Genomic DNA, 21,986 nt, shown 5'->3' with positions numbered 1-21,986 from the left:
CATTTATTAAATACAACATTGATCATTTTCTCGTCAATTCTTAGAAAATTGTGGTCAAAACGAGACATAAATACTTCTAATAAAATATAATCCAGAAATGGTAGTAAGATAACTTTTAGTTTAGTCTCCACAGTCTTCCAAAACCTTACTAAAACTTTAATTTGCGTTTTTCTCGAAACAGCTGAATTGTAGTTACCTAGTTGTAGTATTGACCCCACGAAATATGAAGTTTGTGATTCCCTAAAAAATCAAAAATACAAGTTAATTCCGCGAATATTCTTATATTTGAAGAAATATATGCTTAACTGATTTGGTTGTGATTACTTCATGGAAGTGCTGAGGGTGATTTAAAAGAAATACAAATCGGGAAATCATTATGAAAAAAGTTAAAAAGGAAAACATGTTGTATTGCGATGTTTCAGTATCAGGGCATTACTTTCAATTGTAAACAACTTTTCTCAGAAACATTTTACTGAGTTTTCTGAAATAAGGGTAACATTTTTATATACCAAATACAAATATCGAATGTGCAGTTATGTAAAAAAATTACCATATGTTGCACACTTGAATGACCAAACTGTATACGTGGGAATCCCACATAAATGGATTATCACATCTTCACACTGAGCTAAGCAAGAGTGGAAAGCTTTTTCAGCTCTTGATTGGAAGTGTTTGTGTAGTGTTACTATAGATAGAGATATATATGGGTCTGAAAAACATATTTCAAAGCTGAATTTTACTAAAATGCAAGTTATTCGAGATGTTTCCTATCAAGTCTTTTTGTTCACAAAAAAATAAGTAGTTTTCTACGTTATGTTGAGGATTCTTTCAAGGACAAAATACACTACAGAAAAATCCTTAAGGTGCTCTAAGAGCGGTACTTGTGCGAACGTAGCGACTCACGTCGGATTTAAATTGATGAAGATAAAATTCATTATCGGGAAGTTTATTCCACATTAACGCAGTCATTCAAATGAAAAACTTTTTATGTTTAGCCTATTGCAATTATGATTGAACTCTTCAATTATTATGTTTCAACCACGATCAATTTGTATTTATTAATGGAGCAATCATCTTGACTTTATCTCTTTTCTTCTCTTACTTCACGTACCAAAAAAATGAATACCAGTTCACATTTACGTCAACATTTAGTTAAGAATTTTTTAAATTATCGAAAACAACTCCATAAATTCAGTTCCGAATACGCGGCATTAACAATTCGAATTGTTTCTCGAAAGAAAAATTGCTTTGAATATACTTCAAAAGAAATACTGGAACCAATAATGAGACTTTGAGTTATTCATCATTTTCATTCGGGTACGAATCGATGCAATAAAAATTTTTTATGTTGAAATGTATTTATTTGTCAGAGAAACGGATTCCTATGTATTCACGAATAATCATGTATAAAATTGAATAGACTATTGATATTGCCGCATTTTCTTGAATCTTCTGTGAATTGCTTCTAGTTTGGGGTATAAGAAAGGGACTGTTTGAAATTGCTATGAAACAAATGATATCATTAGATTTAGAAAAGATCAAATAGTAGTGTGATTCTAATTCTGCATATTGACAAAATGTTTAATTTTGCTGTCAGAATCGTCTCAAATGAACTAGATTGCTAGATTGACTTACTTTGCCTTAGTAAAGTCTCATCTGAGGCATAACATTGCATTTTGGGGATTCTGTAGTTAACAACTATTGAATCAGGTCTTCGTGTTGCGAGATCTTTGTGCGTTTTATGTAGGGCAAATTGTAGGAATAGTTGTAGACAACTTTTCGTTAAATATCGAATCCCCACACTATTCAGCATCCTCATGCTCGAAGTTGTTTGCCTGATTCATAAAAGATATAGCACTGATGCTCCTGATGCACATATAATTCACAACAAAAGATAGAACAGTAGTAATAATATCCATCTGACAAATTTCAAACCAAAAAAATCTTTTCTTTCGTCAATTTATATGTTCAATTCATTGTTTTTCACTTATTGTTAGTGTAAGTATGATTCATAATGTTATTCAATGGCAAAAAAATCCACAACTCAATAAATTATAGGCCCATTACAAGCGAAAACTTGGCAAAGTAAAACAGTATGAAGGAAAACTATCAAATGTTAACTTGCTTACGCTTTCTAATTTTCAAAAAAAGAAAAAATATCAACTGATAACAACGAAAACTCTGTAGGTTAATGGAATTTTAACAATCTCACGCTGTTTCTTCGACAATTCTATTAAGCTTCTGGCAATATTTATGAAGTTCTAAACCCGGACGAAACATAATGTTAAGGAGCGTGACAGATGATAAGAGGTAGTATTCTGTCAATTAAAGTACCATAGAACTGTTGTACCTGTCATGATCCATGTATGTATTGAGCAGTTAGATGATATTGTTCAGCAGACAACATCGAATGTGGTCGTACTATTTGTAGTGGAAAATAATTTGATTAGCCACCTGCTTGGAAATAAATGGTGGCTCCCCTACTGGATGGGTTTGTCAATCAATATTAGATGATAACCTTAAACTCAGCAGTTAAGTTTAATTTAACTTTTCAAGTTTGAACTCACATTTGGTTTCTTACTTGAATTCATTTTTGTTGACGGTAGAAAGCCTATAGACAATGCCGAGATAGTGGCAAATCTGTTCAACAATTTTTTCGAACAAGTGCAATACGATATAATGAAACAGAGTACACCGCTTCTATAGCGAAATAACGCGCCTTATTGATGCTGACGAGTGCCCTGTTGGGATATTTTGTGATCTCAGCAGGGGATTCGACTGTATGGATCATGATGCTTTGATAAAGAGACTATACCATTAGCTGATATCAACGTAGATATTCCACAGGGTTCTATTTTGGGTCCTGTGTTATTTCTACTATATAATAATAATATTGAAAAACTAAATGAAAATGTTCATGTTACAATGTATGAAGATGATATATCTCTGCTTGTGTCAGATCATTCTGATGGAATGCTCAAAACACGTTCTAATGAGCTGATCCGATCATTGGCTACATGGTCATAAACCAACTCATTATCCTTCAATGCGAATAAGGCACAATATCTTCGGTTTCAGAATCGTCAAAAAATTTGTACAAAACCCGATCTCACTGTAAATGACAGACCAGTTTCCAAATCTGCCAGTCACGTCAAGTTTTTCGGAATGTGCATTGATGAACATCTCAATTGGAAAGTACATTGTTCGAGTCTGATATCAGCGCTTCATTCGCAGTGCTATCTCCTGAAAAATTTGAGAACGTTACTCACACATTCTCAATTGCTGATGATATACTACAGGAAAGTGAAAAGTCGTATGCGCTATGGTGTTTGTTTCTGGGGATGGACAAGCACGTCTCAGGAAGTTTTCATTGCACAAAAAAAATATCAGATGTATCATGAATGTTCCTAGTACCGAGAACTGTGAAAGTTTTTTTCAGCAAATATGATATCTTAACACTTTCATCGTTATATGTTTTTGAATTATGTCTCTATATTTTCAAGAATAGAAATAGTTTTGTTACAAAATGCTTTTATTTAACAGATAAATTCTTATATCTGACAAGTATATTATCATTAATGTTTCTGTTATATTCCACATATATAACATTTTTATATGTTTAGATCAAAATAAATTGAAAAATGTTCAGTATATTCGCCTTAGTGAATAGGTAATATCATGTTGAATTAGTCTTTATTCAATTATTTATTTTGAAAAAATGCAATGATCATATGAATATATTTTGCTGCCTTTCTTTAATGTGACGGAGTTTACGTAAACTAATATCCCACTCAACATATGATGCTACATCACTTATATTGGAAAAAGAATACTTTTCCAACCTAAAACTAGTTCTGGAACAAAACTTGTAATATACAAAACTTTAATTCTATTTTAACTTCAACAATATCTCGAAAATAAGATACAAATCAAACATATGATTAATAATTCTGGCTGAAGTAGGCTTCATTCCGAAAGTTTTGGATGACAAAAAAGCTTATCGAGAATCCCACACATTGCTAATCCTTTACAGAAAGGTCACTCCCGGGAAATCGGCTCGCCTATGTGTAAAAAAGCAATTAATTACAGCAGTGTTGTTCGAACGGTTTAACGTCACACTGTATACACAAAGCATTTCGTTCCATTACGATTCTCGTCACTCATGTATTTTTTGTTCTTATTGGTTTTGAACTCGAAACTTTTCATCTACTTGAAACAAGACAAGAGACTGTAACTGAGGACAATAAATAATCAGTCGAATCAGTGGAAGAACAGTTTAGCAGTTATTTGCATAGCTGCGAAAATTGAACTTCGCCTTTCAGGTACTATAACTTTTTATATGTAGTTAGAACTTGATATTGTAATTTTTTTGTGGTTGTAGTAATGAAGACGTTCCATTTACTTCTGAACTCATCAGTGATATTGAATTTATTTTCACTGGCAAATATCACTATATGGAAAAACACGTGACTTAGTCGTCTACACTTCCCACTTTTACCTTCAACCAGTCGACTAATCAGAAGCACGTACAACCGGAAATTCAAAGTAGTAGATTAGCAAGGCGGATTCTGGAACGGAACCGACTTATCAGTACTCTTCAGTATTTGTGTATGGCTCGGTTAGCGGTGGCGTTATCGCTGTTTGAGAGATAACATTCCGAATGTGCTTATGAGAGCAATAATATTAGGTGTACAGAGTGTTGTTTCAAAACACATCAATCAAATCTATACAAGGTGTATGCAGCGTTAACAAAAATGGCTGTCATCGCGGTATAAATGTTGTGTGAACATGTCTGCTATGGAGGTATACAGGGTGTGTTTGTAGCGTTGAAGAAAAGTTGCCATCGTGGTATGCAAGGTGTGTAGCGTTAAAGGGAAAAACGCGGTTTCCAGTGTTAAAGAAAAAACATGGCTGCTATGGAAGTATACAGGGTGCGTTTGCAGCGTTGAAGGAAAGTTGCCATAGAGGTATACAGGGTGTGCACAGCGTTAAAGAAAAAAACGTGGCTATTAGTTTCATTGGGAATATTCAGAAAAAGGTACTGAAATAGGCATCCATGTTGTGAAATTGACACGATGAATACACCTAGCGGTTTCAATTATCTTCATTTATCACAAAGATTTTAGTTTATTACTAAAAAAAGGTGAAAATTAGGTATTTTTAACAGAATCACTCAGTCAACATTCACAACCTGCAAACGCCTCTAAATAATAGGAGCGACATTTGGAGGTTACAATGGGGGTTTTATTGGTGAAAAATAATGTGGCTAGTTACTTTCGGAGAGTGAGTCGTAGAAAAATACTCTAATGCGTTAGAAGGTATATTTTTCGTTGTGCAAGCTGCAAGCAGATATGTTAATCACATTGATCCATTCAAATTCGCATGGAGAGATGGAAATGATCATTTGATACCCCTATGTATATATACCCCTATGTATATTACATATATAAACTAGTAAGTAAATATAATTTCGATGAATTGTCACGTTGAGTTAATTGTATTATTTCTTCTTGAATCATTGGAAGAAAAAACTGCTGAGGAAAGTAAAATAGTTATTAATTCTATAGCTATTTGAAAAAATGTAATTAAAGTTATAAGCTTTTATCTACCTTTTTAGCCAAAAAGCAGCATTCAAATGAAGCCAATAAGCCGGACAATTCACAAGCACAAGAGGTGTGATATTGATATTATCAAAGCAATACAAATAATGGTAAGAGCTCGTCTGATCAAGATGTTGGCAGTGTATATCTTCCTCCAGGGGATTTTCTCTCCTATGAGTCTTTGTTGGAACCCATGTAGAGGTCTGGTATGTTCATATATGATCTCGGAGATTCTCTGGTGAGTGGTACAATTGTAATTAATGATCTTCTGGTTACAAGACTTTTTTTAGTATCGTAAAAAAGTTAAAGATAAAAGCGAATCGTCCAAATGCAACCAACGGGTAAGCGGAAAAGGAAACATAGAAGTAAAGGGCCTATAGATGGTTGATGTCCTGAAGTGGTGTTCAACGGCTGGTGTTCAACGGCTGGTGTTCAACGGCTAGATTAGGAAGATAGAATAATTCAAATCTGAAAACAATTAAGTGAGTATTTATTTTTTTTTCACAAGAAAAAGAAAACTCTTATATTCACCTCCTAATGAAGTATATGGCAAATTCATCCAAGATGTAAGCACAATTCTCAAATTCAGCTCTGGCCACTAGCCGTGATAATAAAAAAAGGATTTCCCCCTTTCAAATTTATGTCAACTTGTCATCTAGTCAGTTTTATTTCTCAATCTCATAAAATAGGTTAATTGTTACGGTTGTCTGGTCGTCATGGGTACTGACGTCACAGACGGTCTGTTTGGAGTAAAATCATCTCCAATGACGTCACAGGTGAACCCTTTTGAACAAATCTTTCAATGATATGAACTTAACAGAAGTGACACAGAATACCAATATAACTCAACAGTGATGTAAAGTTATACTGTGAAGAACTAAATATTTGAAAGTTAAGTTATTTATTTCTCGTATTTGTATTTCATAGGTATTTCAGAGGGTAAGTGACTGAATGAAATTGAATATCCAGAGCGTATTATTTTCAGGGTACCGAAATCTAGAATTTAATGGTTCTCGTGTAAACACTATTTCAAATATGGACTTTTTTCTTCTTTCCATATTTTGTTAAATGAGCAATAAATGAATAAACATCAAGGTTGTATATGATTTTTCTACGTAATTTAACGAATGTCCTAAAAAATTAATTAACATGTAACACATTGACTGTGGCATGATATTGTTTTTGACTGATATATCAATTTCTAAAATGTTATCTAGACAATTTCATTTTGTTTGTTGAAGATCTGGCTCTAACTTGATGCTTACAAATGCCAATTGACGTAACGTGTAGTAACTTCAATAAACTATGACTATCGAAAATAAAAGTCCTTCGAGACTTGATAAAAAATTAGTCGTTTAAAAGTAGACGTATCTCTATCTAATTTAAAGACGTAACAGATAACCAGTCACATATATTTAATGGTAATTAGTCTAAATACCACAGTGTCTAACTATAGTCAGATGAAAACTAAGGTAATTAGTGAATATCCTCTGGGCATTTCTATAAAATCTATTATTTCTTGATCATCGTCTTTAAAAAAATTATCCATCACGAATCGATACAACAGACTGACATTATATTATGAATGATTAATAATATTAGTTTGTCACAAAGTAAAACTTCTGCTAATCATAATTACTTCAACGACTCTGATTTACTGATCGGAAATTCAATAAACATTCAAAGTATAGAAACTAAGGAGAACCTACCCCTAGCAGGGTAATGAATCACAGGTGCTGAAAGACAAATTGATGTGTTTTTCCTATTTTTCTCGGGAGGAATTAACTGTGGGTAAAGTACGATTTCACACATTGAATGGATAACAGACTATTGATCTGTGATTCCTCATAATGCCATATCGTGATTGTATTTGTCGCTCAGCTTCCTTGTGTCCTGATGCTTTGAGGAACCAAAGAATCCAAATATTTTTTATATCTGAAGTTTGATTTGAGGCGGTTTGAAAATATCAACGTATCAAGGTATTCAACGCAAAATTTTAATGTTCTTAGTCATTCAACTATTTTTATTTTTCAGTCATCTTAGTCAAAATTTGGTGAGTGTCCCAGAATTTGAGACACCCACCAATAAACTCGTATAAACTTAATATTTTTGCCAAATTGATACAAGTTTATAGCCAAGTATCTCAAATTCCGAGGTGAACTCATCAAGATGACTGGACTATTAGGCAAAGTTGTTCCTTTAATACGGCAGTTGTCTGTAATGACTCATTATCGTGATTCAGGAACTATTCAGTCTTTGACTTCGAAAAGAAGTGCAAACTCTTGCCAATCTAGGACTGAAAAACTTTGAGACATCAAATAGATAGCAATTCCATCGTCGACATGATATCACTTCGAAGAAAATACGTGGTGAATTAGCCGGTGTCAAGTTTCTCTCAGAAAGAAAAGCTCTAAATCATTTCAAAGGATCATCCCCCAAGGGAAGTGTTCAATGCAGACAAAACGGGACTTTCATTTTGTGCATTGCCAATAAAAAACATATTCAGTGAAAGATGACAAATGTTCCAAGAAAAAAGACCAAGAAAAACCACGATTCACTATTCTGTGCTGCGTAAATTTGGAGAATAAAAGAAAGAACCACTTATAATAGTCAGAAAGAAAAACCTTGTATGTTTCAAGGGAACACATATCGACACATATTGACAACAATGAATGCTTCATGAAATCCGAATTAGAGAAAATTTTTGGAACTTGTAGGTTAGATTAGGTTAGATCTAAAGTAACGAAGCCGATTAGTTTGTATGGTGAGTGGTGTTTCAGGTCAGATGGTAAGACTACGGCTCTACCGAATTCTAAAAACCTGATTCGGTCCCCAGCGGTGCAGGCACAAAGTATGTGCTCTGCTGTTTCATCATTTTCCAAACAGAGGCGACACACACTGTCTTCCGACAGTCCGAGTCTCTGCATATGGTTATTCAAATGACAGTGACCTGTAAGAAGTTCTATTAGACATCGTAGTTCATCCCTACTGTAGTCCAACAACTGTTTGGTATCAAGCTTCGAAGGGTGAATAAACGCCTTAGAGTGAGCCAATCCTGGAAGATTCTGCCAGAACTCCATGAATCTTCTTGCCATCCAGGTGTTCATTTTTTGTTTGGCAAAGTCTAAAGCGATGCTAATGACAGGTTTCGGTCCGATGAAGCTGCTTGCAGCACCCTCCTTTGCAAGGGAGTCAGCAGCCTCATTGCCACGTTTCCAGACCTGAGACAATTTGCTGAGTCTTCCTATTGAGCAGAGTCGTTTTTGGAAATTTGCTACCAATTTAGACGTTGCTCAGTAGGAGCCGAGAGCTTCCAACGCCGCTTGACTGTCCAAGAAGTTTTTTTTTGACTTGTGCATGAGGTTGTATTCTTCCAATCTCTCCGCACACAATTCAATGGCGTGAATTTCCGTTTGAAGTAAAGCCCCATAGATTCCTAGGCAGGTTGATATCTCTGTCCTTGGTCTGCGACTGAAGACACCTGCACCGGAACCGCAAGGTGTTTTTGATCCATCTGTGAACCAACAACTATCTGCTCTTAATATTTCCTTCTCCCGGAGGATCCAGTCCTCTCTCCTTGGGTACAGTACTTTATAAGGTAGTTCACAGTTGACACAGTTGGAGGCATAAAGTCAGAGGTCATTTCCAGAATGCTGAGACTTCCAGTGTCAACCAACAGTCTGTTGCACTCTGCATTGAATTGATTTGTGCAATTGGCAATGTGCACAAGTCTATATGCAGTCCATCTAGCTTCTCTCTCCAGAAATATGTGGAGAGGAGGTGAATCTAGAAGGATCTCTATGGCCGCTGACGGTGTGGTACTGATGGCATCACTGATGGCCAGACAAGTCGGTATGGAACTTGCAAATTATAACAACTTGCAGTTATTGACGACGATTCACCAACAGAAAATGATGAATTGTCATCGTCAACTATTTCGAAAAGATTCACCCAAATTTGAAACTGAGAAAGAGAAACTTGAAATAGTTCCTGTCTCAAACATCTCAAACTTGTCTGAAGCTTGTGCGAGTTAGAAAGATTCAGAAAACACTTCTGATGATTGAACTAACAATTTTAAAATTTTTAGAGATATTTTTCATCTAGTATTAAAACGTGAATAGCAATTTTAGAAAAGTAAACTTGAATATAATATTTGCATATTTTGAAAAATAAATAGCTAAAAATACAGACCGTTTTTCCACAATTCAGTGACGAACAAACTGATAAAATTAACATTAACTGACTTTTAAGAGAAACTAAGAAACACATTTAATAATCAACAAGTCTCCAAGAGCTATAAAACCGGCTCCGCTTCTCACCCCATCGTTTAGAAACAGCACGACGGTCGTGATGATATCGCTTCCGGAGTTGTCGGAGGTGCAAACCAGGGTTGGACAGGGGTTAATGGGTCTCCGGCATACTTCGATTTCCGATGACAGGAGAGAATAAAACATTTATCACCCATGCGGTGATCGTGAAAGAAAAGGAGAAGCTTATATTTTGAAACAAATAGGTAAATGGTAATGTGATTTCGATGTTTTCTCTATGAACCTGGCAAAATTTGTCAGGTTTATAGATGAAACAATTTAGATTATTTGCTTTTCGAATTCAGATGAATGCTCAGAATAATAAGAAATGCATTTATTAATAAAAAAAGTTTGCCAATAGAAATATGTTTGTATACTGCAGGAAAACCCTTTGAACACTATGAGAGCAGCAAACACCATTCACGTTGGATTCCAATCACTCTACATGAAATTTTGAAAATGGTCTATAAAAGTTAATTCCACAAGGACACTATTTTCCAAATGGAAGAGTTTCAAAATAATATACAGGCCGTTTCTTTTATCATGTGGTAACATTGCTATATTCTAAACCATAACAGATACGAAGAAGATTAAATGGGAAAAAAAGTAACTGTCATCGGGAACAATACAATGGTCGAAGAAAATTTACGGGGACTCTCGACGTTCTCGAATGTTACGGGGAAAACCAAAAATGCTGTTTTTCGTTTTTTTCGAATGGAATTGTTATTTCGGAGAATATCAAAAAATGGGAAAAAATGTTATCGTATTCAAAGTGTCCTATGACGATGGGATAGTAAATAATCGATAAAACGTTTCGTGTCAACATAGCCACCATCAACTTTTTTTTTTAATACGGACCTGTCTTTATTATTGAAGATATTGATAAAGCGATAAATTCACAATCCAAGGGTATATCACATTTGACATTATCAATGTCAATTGAAATAATCACCGTCATCAGTGACAACAATCAAACAGAAAAACTTGTGGGAAAAATGAAACCAATACGGAAAGTCAAAGCTACATGGCAATCTAAATTAAATGTACGAATTGACGTCCTCCTTGTTGAATGTACATAAGTTGTCGGTCCAGACAATTTTTGTAGCAATTTTCTAGCATAATATGTGTAATACTAATACACGTATCTTTTATTTTTTATTTGAGGTGGTCGATATCTATACTTGGTGTTGAAAAAACTTTATTCTTTATGTATTCTCCGACAAAAAAAAATCTAAAGTTAATTGGTCCATTGTTTCCAATCCATTTTCTAAATTGCATCTAAATGTTCCCTTAATTGCTGCATTATGGGGAGGAGCGCCGTCCTGTTGAAAATATTGTATTTCATGGCGGATATTCAGTGGTAATTCATCTCAGTTGCCGTCGAATTCATTGAAAAGAAAATGAAGATACATTCCACTATTCAAATGATCATCGTAAAAGAAAGGACCAAGGATATTTTTCCCACAATTCTCGACCAAACATTTATTCCGAACCTTTTTTGGAAATAAGTTTCCCTAAATGTGCATTTGTAGGTATTATTCCACCGATAATGAATATTAATGTTAAACCAACCATAGTTGGTGAATTTTGATTCCTCCGTCTATATTATTTCATCACAAATATTTACAACTTCCCTATTTCTACGTCTTAGCCAATTCGCCAATCGTACTCTCCTTTCGTAATCCCTTTCATTGAGGTGATGAACTTTGTATCCTGTAGCATTTATATTTGTTCTTAAGGTGATCCAGCAGATTCAACTTTTCTTCTTTATATATATATATATATATATATATATATATATATATATATATATATATATATATATATATATATATATATATATATATATATAGGTATATATATATATATAGGTATATATATATATATATATATATATATATATATATATATATATATATATATATATAAAAATAGAGGGATATTGAGTGAGATGGTATTATCGATGGAAAAAAAGGTTATTGGACAAAGCACTCATAGGAAGGTGGCCAAACCGCAGACACGTGTTTCTGGCTATTTAGCCTTCGTCAGTACGGTACAGCCAAGTGTGAAGGATGGGCAACACTTGGTTGTGCTTTGTCCAATAACCTTTTTTCCATATATATATATATATATATATATATATATATATATATATATATATATATATATATATATATATATATATATATATATATATATATATATATATTTATATATATTCGTTCTGATGAATTTTCGGCAAAGGTGAGTGTTTTGTAGGTATAAGTATTATTTTATTGTTAAGGAATACTCGGTACTCGGTTATGGCCCGTTGAGGATATGTTGGATCATTTTCGAGTTCAAGTTATTATTTACTGTGATTTTTCACTAAATTTGGTTCCTAATTAACAGTTTTTTTTTATTGAAATTCTCTATGTGGGCATCGGAATACTGATGAGTCTGTATACCATTTTATGGTGAGATGCTCATTAATGTTGATGAGTTTCATTGTAATCGGTCATTTATAACTGTGTCAAAGTGATTTTTCGGGTACGTCCAGATTTTTGAGCGCGATATTTCGCCCACGGCTGCAGTGAATATTATGAATGAGACAAAGAAGGTAACAGATGCATTTTTCTCGTTGTCTTCTCAGCGTATAGGTACTATTATGTTAAGAATATATTTTTCTGGTTTCATTTCAACGGTGCTGGGTGTGGCTTCATTCCTATCACTAGTGCTGAATGATCTAATTTTGTGTGCGGTTTAGGACATGTAGCCAGATTTAATTATTGTTCAGGCCTGTTTCCTTTCGATTGAAATCATCTTTGTGTTTATGAATTTCAATTGCCTCACTATACAATCTTGGATAGTAATTTTTTTTGGATACCTGTGTATCACGATGATATTGGAACCTTTGTTGTGAAAGTTGAATAACTTTTTTCGAGATCAATTGCCCTAACACCAAACTGATATTTTTGCACCCGACCCGCGTTTCGCCAATAGAGTTATCATCCTCAGGAGAAGAAAATTGATACCTAGTCTAGTCTGGTTAATCCTTATATACTATAATTTGTTACCTGAGGTTGTATACCTGAAGTCCAATATGGAATTTCTCGGTAATTAACTACCTGCAAGTTCTTAGTAATTATTCTCTTCCTAACAGAATATTGAAAAGCGCGCTAATCGGGATGGGTCCCTTATCGCCATTCATGCTGTTCTTACATTTTGCTATTTCTAGACTCTCACATTCATCGAGTAGCCTGGTGTCATGCACATGCTTAATCAGTTTCAGATTGTTTTCACCAACTCTGTGGTCCTTGTCTAGAGCATGTTGGGCGACACTGGATTTTTCTATCCTTCCGTATTTCATGTGTGCACAATGCTCCTTGAAGCGGGTTTTAATCGGTCGTCGGCTCTGGCCGATGTATTTGCTGTTGCAATCTTGACAACTGATTCCATAAATCTCCGACCTTTCTGTGTTTTCTAGTCTATCTTTTGGATCACCAAGAAGCTGTTGCAATTTATAAGAAGTTTTATATGCAACTTTCATATTTACTTTATCGGATATCTGTTGAAGCCCTCTCGTGTATTGGGGTTCATATGGGATTAATATAAACTTGTTATTACTCTCCTCTTTTTGAAAAGTTGAAGATTTACGAAGTGCTTCCCTAAACTTGTTCAGGGAAACAAGTTTAGGGAAGGAGCAAGGACCACAGAATTGGTGAAAACAATCTGAAACTGATTAAGCATGTGCATGACACCAAGCTACTCGATGCATTTGAGAGTCTGGAAATAGCAATAAGGACAAAACTTCGGTGTCGGATAGATCAGGAGTATATAAGCTAACTTATGGCTCTTGCCCATAACTGTATATTGGCCAAACAGTAAGAACGTTTTTCCCAAAGAGTTAAAGATCATAGAAGTAGTTTTGTGAATAAAAAGACCAATTCCATATTTGCAATCCACATTTCAGCAGAAGGAAATGAGTTAAAACATGAATACGAGTATTAGATTTAGAAGAGAAAAGTTTGAAACTCAATCAGACTGTTTAGAAATCAATAGAATGAATAATTGAATAATCCTCGTTACTATTTTTTTTTGAGAATGTGGAAACTGGGACATTAGCTCAAGTAATTTAATTCATTAGAAACTCGGGTACTTGAAATGTCGGTACTTCATATTGTAAAATTAGGTTTGTCAAACATTGAAAATGTAGAATATAGTTCGTAAAGACACGCCATTATTATTACTGATTTCGTTTTCAGCCCAATTGACCCACTCAAATTATGTCTTTTTAATAAAATGAAAATGCTTACTTTCTTCTACAAATCTCTACAATGCCTGTCACATACATTCCCCAAATCTATTTACTTTTTTCGGACTTACTCATGAATATGTCGGTAAATTTCGATATAATATATATTTTACTAACCTGGGGTTCGTCGCTCAGCTTGCGGTTATGGTGGTCGTCCGCTTGCAGAGATCTTTTATGGACGTGCTCGTGTTCGAACAAGTAGTAGCCCTTCAAACTGCCGATCTGAAACAAAACAAAACCGCTACGTCAGTCCGTTTGATAACGGTCAGCATTTGGATCTGGTAAACGACGCGAAATCGGGAATGTTTTATGCGACATGATTTGTGAAAAAAATGGCAGAATTATGGCACAAACTAGTAAAAATTGTGGACATTTGTGAAGACTGACAAGTGGAGCAATGTATATACAGAATGGTTTTAGTTATGGGTTCGAGGTTATTCAACGAGATAGTGAAGAGAGTGAGTGCGCTAATGGAAAGTAATACCACAAGACCTTAGAATATCATCAATACATATCCATATTTCAACGAAAATATAGATATTTATTTGAGAAAATTTCAAGGTTGTGTGGTATTCGTGAAGATTATTTCTTGAATTACATCAAATAAAATATACACAAAAACAAAATATCAATTTTTCGAACTGAATTAATTTTATTACCTGAATAACGAGAAATATCAACAAAAACATTTGTTCTAAAGTACAACTATTTTTGACGCAAATTTTGAATATACGAACAAAGTACGTGAATGAAAACAAATGGATTTCATTGTTGAAATCTATCGTGCTCTAACGTGAGTCCGCAAAGCCGGCAACTGGATCACCCGACTTGTTGAATTGAAATATTGTTGTCTCATTTTCCTGTGGTTTCAGTTTTTTGTATCTGTTCATTGTAGGTATTGGCGAGTTGTATTTGATCTACATATCAACTGAGTTCTCTCATTGGAGTTTGGGTCCAATCACCGTCATGATTATGATATCAAATTGAGTCTGTGAGTTTCTATAGAAGCATTTATGCAGAGTTTTCATGTTCAGTCACAATCATATTTGAATATTTGATTCCATTGGATCAATTTGATTGGGACTAAAATTGTGAGAATGATGCACTGATAGTCACATACGATTGAAGAATAAGGACACCTAGATATCAGTTTTATCGCTGAATAACTTTTTTCGAGATCAATTGCCCTAACACCAAACTGATATTTTTGCATTCGACGCGCGTTTCGCCAACAAAGTTAGGATCCTCAGGAGAAGAAAATTAATACCTAGTCTAGTCTGGTTAGTCCTTATATACTAAAATTTGTTACCTGAGGTTGTATACCTGAAGTCCAATCAACGCGCGTCGAGTGCAAAAATATCAGTTTGGTGTTAGGGCAATTGATCTCGAAAAAAGTTATTCAACTTTCACACCAAAGGTTCCAGGCTCATCGTTATTCATCGTTATTAGTTTTATCGCTGTTACGAAGAAGTGTTTAATCGCTGTAAAACTGTATTTTGGTGACCAAGCCAACAATTTTTTCACCATTATATCGGTTCGAAGGAAATAATCCATTCAAAACTGTTTTTTTTTTCGACAAGTAGAAGTGACTTGAATTATTGCTTAACTAGTTAATATAAACGTTCACGATACTAAGAAGGAGAACAATGAATATGTAATAATATATAATTGACAAAATCAGCTATGCCATTGCATTTCTTGTAAACAGTGGTACTTTCTCCGGAAACTGAGGTAGCGTTTGTTTCAAAAAGTTGCTGTATACCTCGCCGGTAAGTCTTCCTGGCAAAAATACCAGTCCAATTAGAAAGTCACCTACAATTCCAACCTAAACGTTTAACGAGAACTGATGTTGAAAGTGATCTTCAAGCACCTCATGTGGATTTTCTTCAGCCCAAACGTGGTTATCGTGAAAATTCCTTATAGTATTTCTTGAAAAACTGGCCTCATCGATAAAAAAAAGGGTCAGTAGTTGAGGGATTTGAACCAATGTACGCAAAAACCATTGACAGAATACATGAAAGAAAATCTGCAGGAAGAAGTGCCTGAACTCGTTGAATTGGTATGGGTACAACAAATAGTCTCTAAGAATGTTTCAAATCGTCCCGTTACTTACATTTAAAATATTTGCAATTTTTCGAGTAGAGGTACTTGGATCTTCTTCTATCAAGGCCAGCATATTCTCTTTTACTTCTACCGTTCTTACTATCATTGGCCTTCCTGGTCCTCCATTTCGCTTCAATGCTCCTGTTTCACGAAGTCGTTGATGTATACCTTGGAAGGTTTTTCTATTAGGTACATAACGATTAGGAAATCGTTCATTGTTCAACCGCCTAGCTTTCATTGAATTGATATCAGCAAGTTGAGAACTTCACTAACAAGACTTTGAATATTAAACACAGAAAATACAAGTCAAATAGACAAAGTCAATCAGTTTCAACCTATTCGATACATACAAATGATCACTTACGAAACATACTATTCAAATTGAATGTCTGCAGCCGTTTTGTAGGATCGAAATGTTGTAGATAGGTACCAACGAAATTGTTAAACTTTTTATTACTTGGTAGGTCCAGTGTAGTATGCTATACTATTATTTCGACTACGTAAATAATTTTAAAATTACTAAAATTGTTATTGTCGAAATAATTTTTCGCCTCGTATCTTCGAAACAAAGCGCCCTATCAAAAATCATCAAGGGACAAAATATTCTTAGAATAGTCCAAGGAACAGTCCTTTAACTTTTTGCCGCATGTTTGATGAACACCCTATATACTTTTGGTAGGTATCAAGTGCATTGCAACAGACTCTGTGGAAATGCTTTGCTGAGACGAAAGTTGAAAACATCCTTTGTGTGAATGTTTTTTCAAGCAGAATTTATAAACAAGACAGGTTACTGACTAACAGGACTCTTCAAAAGTATATATTTTTATTGACTCAATCGTTACTCGATAGAGATCCATAGAAATTGCACAAACGAGACCGGAAACGATCTGATTTTCACAAATTCAATTCCCAGAAATATCAGGACACGTTTCGCTATCACGGTAGCTTTTTTAGAGTGAATAACCTACTGAAAACTAAATCTTCACTCTAACTTTCATATATCCCACGTAATCACAAGTGAAAACTATATGCTCAGGTACATTTCTCAACCATGATTTCCTAAAGCATATATTATTTGTACATCAACGCAAGTTTTATATACCTCAGGTACATATTCAATTATAATTACCTAGGACATACATTACTTCTACACCAATAATTATACAAATGTTTCAGTAATGTTTCAGTAATGGTAAACTATTTCAATCCAGTTGGTCATTCAGTAGAATGTTTGAACTTTCAAATTTCTAATGTGTCTAAATAATTTAATTAGCTTCAAACTTTCATTTTCCATGTGCAAGAGATGATTCAAATATGTTGAACTTGTCTTCTTATTTACATAGCTCATATTATGATGTTCCTGAATGCGATTCCTGAATTTTCTGCCGTATAGACCAATATATACCTTCGGACAAGTTCCACAATCCAATTTATATACTCCTGTAGGAACTTTTCTTACCACTACTTAATATAAAAACATTTCATTTCTCTATTGTCAAGCAGTCATCCAAATCGAACACTGTAATCGAACACTCAAAAATCGAGTGGTCGAATACCCGAAATTTGTGTTGGCTGGACTGAATTCCTACTAATCCAGGAGATAATCAAGCTCCGTTACAACAGGAACCAGCATCACCACCTGCCTTTAGGACGCGCTCAGGTCGTCGTGTTCGATTCACCGAACACTACTAGGCAGGCTTCAATTAAATAATTTTGCAACCTTTTCTTTCATTTTGACGATTTGATTAGTAATCACAAGATGAAATAATTTGTAAACCTTTTTTTTTCTCTCATCCACGAAAATTTCACAATTCTCTTTAACAATTTCATACAGTTCAATACATTTTTGCACAGTTACGGTCAAATACTCAAAAATCGAATTTCTCCCGTTTGATCATTTCTTCATCGCAATTCGATTTCAATTTAAAACTCGCGATTCAACATCTCACAAATTGTATCTTTGCAAAATTCTATTTATTTGGAAAATACAATTCCAATTGTAGTCTCAATTTCATTGTTGCAAAAATGTATTCAACTTTTAGCAGCTCAAATAGCTCGCACTTAGTATTCTTTCTCGATATTTTAGTTGTTATGTTATATCGTTGATCTATTGTCAAGCAGTCATCCAAATCGAACACTGTAATCGAACACTTCTGCTTCTGCCAGGTGATATGAGGAGAAATCTTAGGATAGATAATAGGTCTTTTTTGAGTCAAACCTTCGAGCTGGTAACATATCTTTCTCGTGCAAGTGAAACTGTTCGTTTCGTCAAAACCACGTAGCACTTTTATATTTTGTGTGTCGTGTTTTAGTGTTAATACATTTCATCATTGATAAACGTCGTGTGTTAATTCATAAATTCACCTATCACAGTTCCGACTCCTAATTTCTATAATTTCCCAACGTATTATCTGTTCTATATGCAATTTTAATATCATTTATTAATAAAGCCACTTTTATACATTACACAATATTACACAATAATTTCTCAGGAGAAACTTTTCAGTTTGTCTTTCATTACACTTGAGCAGATTATCTGTTGATCTATATTCATTAATTTTTCACAATGTGGAAGGCTGGAAACCAATAAATCCAAGAAAAAATATATTATTTTTTTGAATTATGTGCTAGTTACCACTTTATCGCCACAAAAAAAATGAATGCAATACCGACGGTCTATTTAGAGAGGGTGTATATTGAGAGTTCAGGTATAACCCAGAATTGGCTTCGAGTATAAAAAAATATGTAAACAAGTACCAAAAAATTATAACCTAAATTATTTTTTTACTGATGTTATTTCCATTTTTTCATACAGGGTTCTGCAGATTCGAGTCTATGTATGGGAATTTCGTAAACGATAAGAGGTGGATAGAAGGTTGAAAATGGTGAAGTTGTTTGCTGTTAAGTGAAACCAAAATAAGAACTGAAGTTATTTTTGTTTCGAGAATATATGGGATAAACTGTAAACTCAAAATGTCATTTGTGACTAAGTTTGTCGATCACAGAGAAATCAATATCAACTCTGTTTCAAAAACTTTCTATTAGATGTATGAATATGTTCTCAGAGCTTTAATACAGGGTGTCTGTCGCCCGACTTGGGCCACTCTAACTTGTACATACAACAGTTTTTGAACATATTATGATTGGTCATGTTTTATAATATCATGAAATCAAATTCTAGCCAATATTCCTGATAATTTCGGTAATTGAAGAATCATGACTTGACAGCTCGTCCACGAAAAATTATTCGACACTGGATCATTTGAACAAACAATACTTTGGTATTGGTATACCGATTTCCTAATTGAAGTGATATTTCTTCACATCGTACAACGATGTAAGAAGCAAAACTAAAGTGAAAAAATTAATCATTTTTAACCCCACTTTGGGTATCATGCTGTGCAATGAGTATGATATTTCGAGAAAAAAAAAGAGAGAAAAACATTGAAAAATATATCCTTCAGAACGGATTTATCTCACATCAACTGGAAGCTTCTACTATTATCCAAAAAAATTCGAAAAAAAAAGAAATTATGAGCACTGATTTGAAAGAATTGAAAGTAAAATTATTTTTCTAAACAAGCTGTTATCAATATGGTCTCAAAAGAAAAAAATACGCTCAGAATTGAAAAAAAAACATCAATTACTACATTACATGATTTATATGATATAGAAGGGTTATCTCTGTAGATTAATAAGAATGTAACTTGTTTCAGACATGGCTTCAGACATGAGTAATTGTATGAAAAAAATTGAATATTTTTTTTACAGAATAAGTAAATCTCCCTATTAGCTTTTATAACATACTAGTACTATGAAGGTGATTGACAATGTTTCGTGATGAATTTCACTAGTTCGGACTTCCATTGTCTACTATATAAAATGATTTGAAATCCCTGAAACAAGTAAAAAAGAATAATTGAAAAAGAATAGTTGAAAATAACAATTATATTGTGATGACTGGATGACCCAGTCATCACCCGAAGACGATTGTAGATACCAACAATCGAAACGTCGTGAACTAACGTGACTTGGAATCTCTACACTTTTTCAATTTTTATTATTTTCTTTTTTGCATTCCTTTAATTTTTATTTTTTTATTTATTCAATTATTATATTTTTACTTGTAGGTTACTTCACTATCATTTCATTTCAGGTTTATTGTTGCTTAATATAATTGTTATTTTCAACTATTCTTTTTTAATTATTCTTTTTTACTTGTTTCAGGGATTTCAAATCATTTTATATAGTAGACAATGGAAGTCCGAACTAGTGAAATACTAGTACTATGTTGCTGTATCGCTGCTGTTTCAATGTTTTGACAGAATCAGAATCAACGAACTTAGGCGTGCGCACATTATAGAACAGTGCTTTCAAAAAATTGTTCTACAGCGCCATCTAGTCGCGAGTTACAGAAAAATTGATAGCCTAAAAACTTTCTTTATGGAAAATTACTCATACATGTCAAGTTTCATCACGATCGGTTAAGCGATGTAGAAGTTCATCACTTACCAACCAACCAACCAACAAACATCCATTTTTATATATTAGATAAATTGAGTAATGTAATGAATTGACTGGTATCTAAAATTTTTGTTTCGCTATTAATTCATAAGAGGCCTGTAGTGTTCATCAAATCCCCGAAAGCAATGATAGACGCGGAACAAAAATATTCAAGTTATTTTTCGGGGATTGAAAGTCATATAAAAAACTGACTGGAACTATGAGAGGGTAATAGCAATGGTGCATTACAGGTACTTGTCGTGTATTATTCATTCAAACGAGGATGGAGCGAAGAGAAGTTTTTGTAGATCAGCTGTGGTTCACTTTCGGATCAGCGAATATCAGGACCGTGAAAATACAATTATAATTATCAAAAAAGTCAGTTTTTTAATATGATACATATATTGCCAAACAAAAAAATTTTACGAAATATACCAGTAGCCCAAATTGAATGACAACCTGCGTAAAAATTCTATGAACATATTTTAATGGCCCATTGAAAGTGTGAACATATCTTCAATATTTCTGCAAATGAGGAAGATACAGTGGAAATTTTAGGTTTTTCTATCTCCAGAATCTAATAAATCAGTGTCGATTTTTTTATTTAATTCTTTATATTCTGAAATAGTCAATATTGTCACAATTCAACCGTCTCTGTATCTCTCAATAAGAAGCAACTTGAAGAAACCATTGAAATGTTTGTTTTTCAATTATTGATTCAATTCAAATTTTACATTTTAAAAAAGTAATTAGATTTCACCAATAATTTTTGATCAGATAAATTAATATCTAATCAATAAGTTATTTACTATGAGTATAAGCCTTAATGTATAAAAACAAAAAAATGTGTGGTGAAAAACTCAGATGAGATTGGTATTGTTAACGGTATCTGGTAAGACGGTATGTCAAGATGTTTCTAAGGTACTTGTGATACGCGGTAAGGTGGTATGTCTTGTTACACGTACTCTCGGATGCCGATTGAATTTTATTTTCACTTAGTCCAATCCCAGAATTTCTTTTTGAGAGAGGGTAATTTATCAGGATGGACTGGAATTATTGTCAAGTCACGTAGTCTCCGAAAATTTTGAAGAAAAGGGTGCTCAGGTCGAAATTCGACAAACAGAGAAATTAGTAAGGATTGTAGATAATAGTTGCCATAATTTAAAAAAAAAAGAATAC

At 33.8% G+C, this 21,986-nt stretch overlaps 1 protein-coding gene across 4 annotated transcripts in view; it reads right to left on the bottom strand.

Annotated features, from left to right (window-relative positions):
• The window catches only part of Fur2 (furin-like protease 2), a 1,328,139-nt gene that overhangs the window by 568,562 nt on the left and 737,591 nt on the right, over positions 1–21,986 (bottom strand). For all 4 annotated transcript variants that reach the window (XM_074181937.1, XM_074181935.1, XM_074181936.1 and 1 more), the window contains one exon: positions 14,319–14,423. In XM_074181937.1, the coding sequence (XP_074038038.1) occupies positions 14,319–14,423 (105 nt within the window). The remainder of the gene's footprint in view (positions 1–14,318; positions 14,424–21,986) is intronic.

Source organism: Leptinotarsa decemlineata, unplaced genomic scaffold (genome assembly GCF_025532065.1).
Source record: "Leptinotarsa decemlineata unplaced genomic scaffold, Ldec_3_MD MMD2_tig00026328_RagTag_RagTag, whole genome shotgun sequence".
Lineage (NCBI taxonomy): Eukaryota > Metazoa > Arthropoda > Insecta > Coleoptera > Chrysomelidae > Leptinotarsa > Leptinotarsa decemlineata.
The sequence above is the reverse complement of the archived record's forward strand: the minus strand, read 5'-3'. Positions and strand labels throughout refer to the sequence as shown.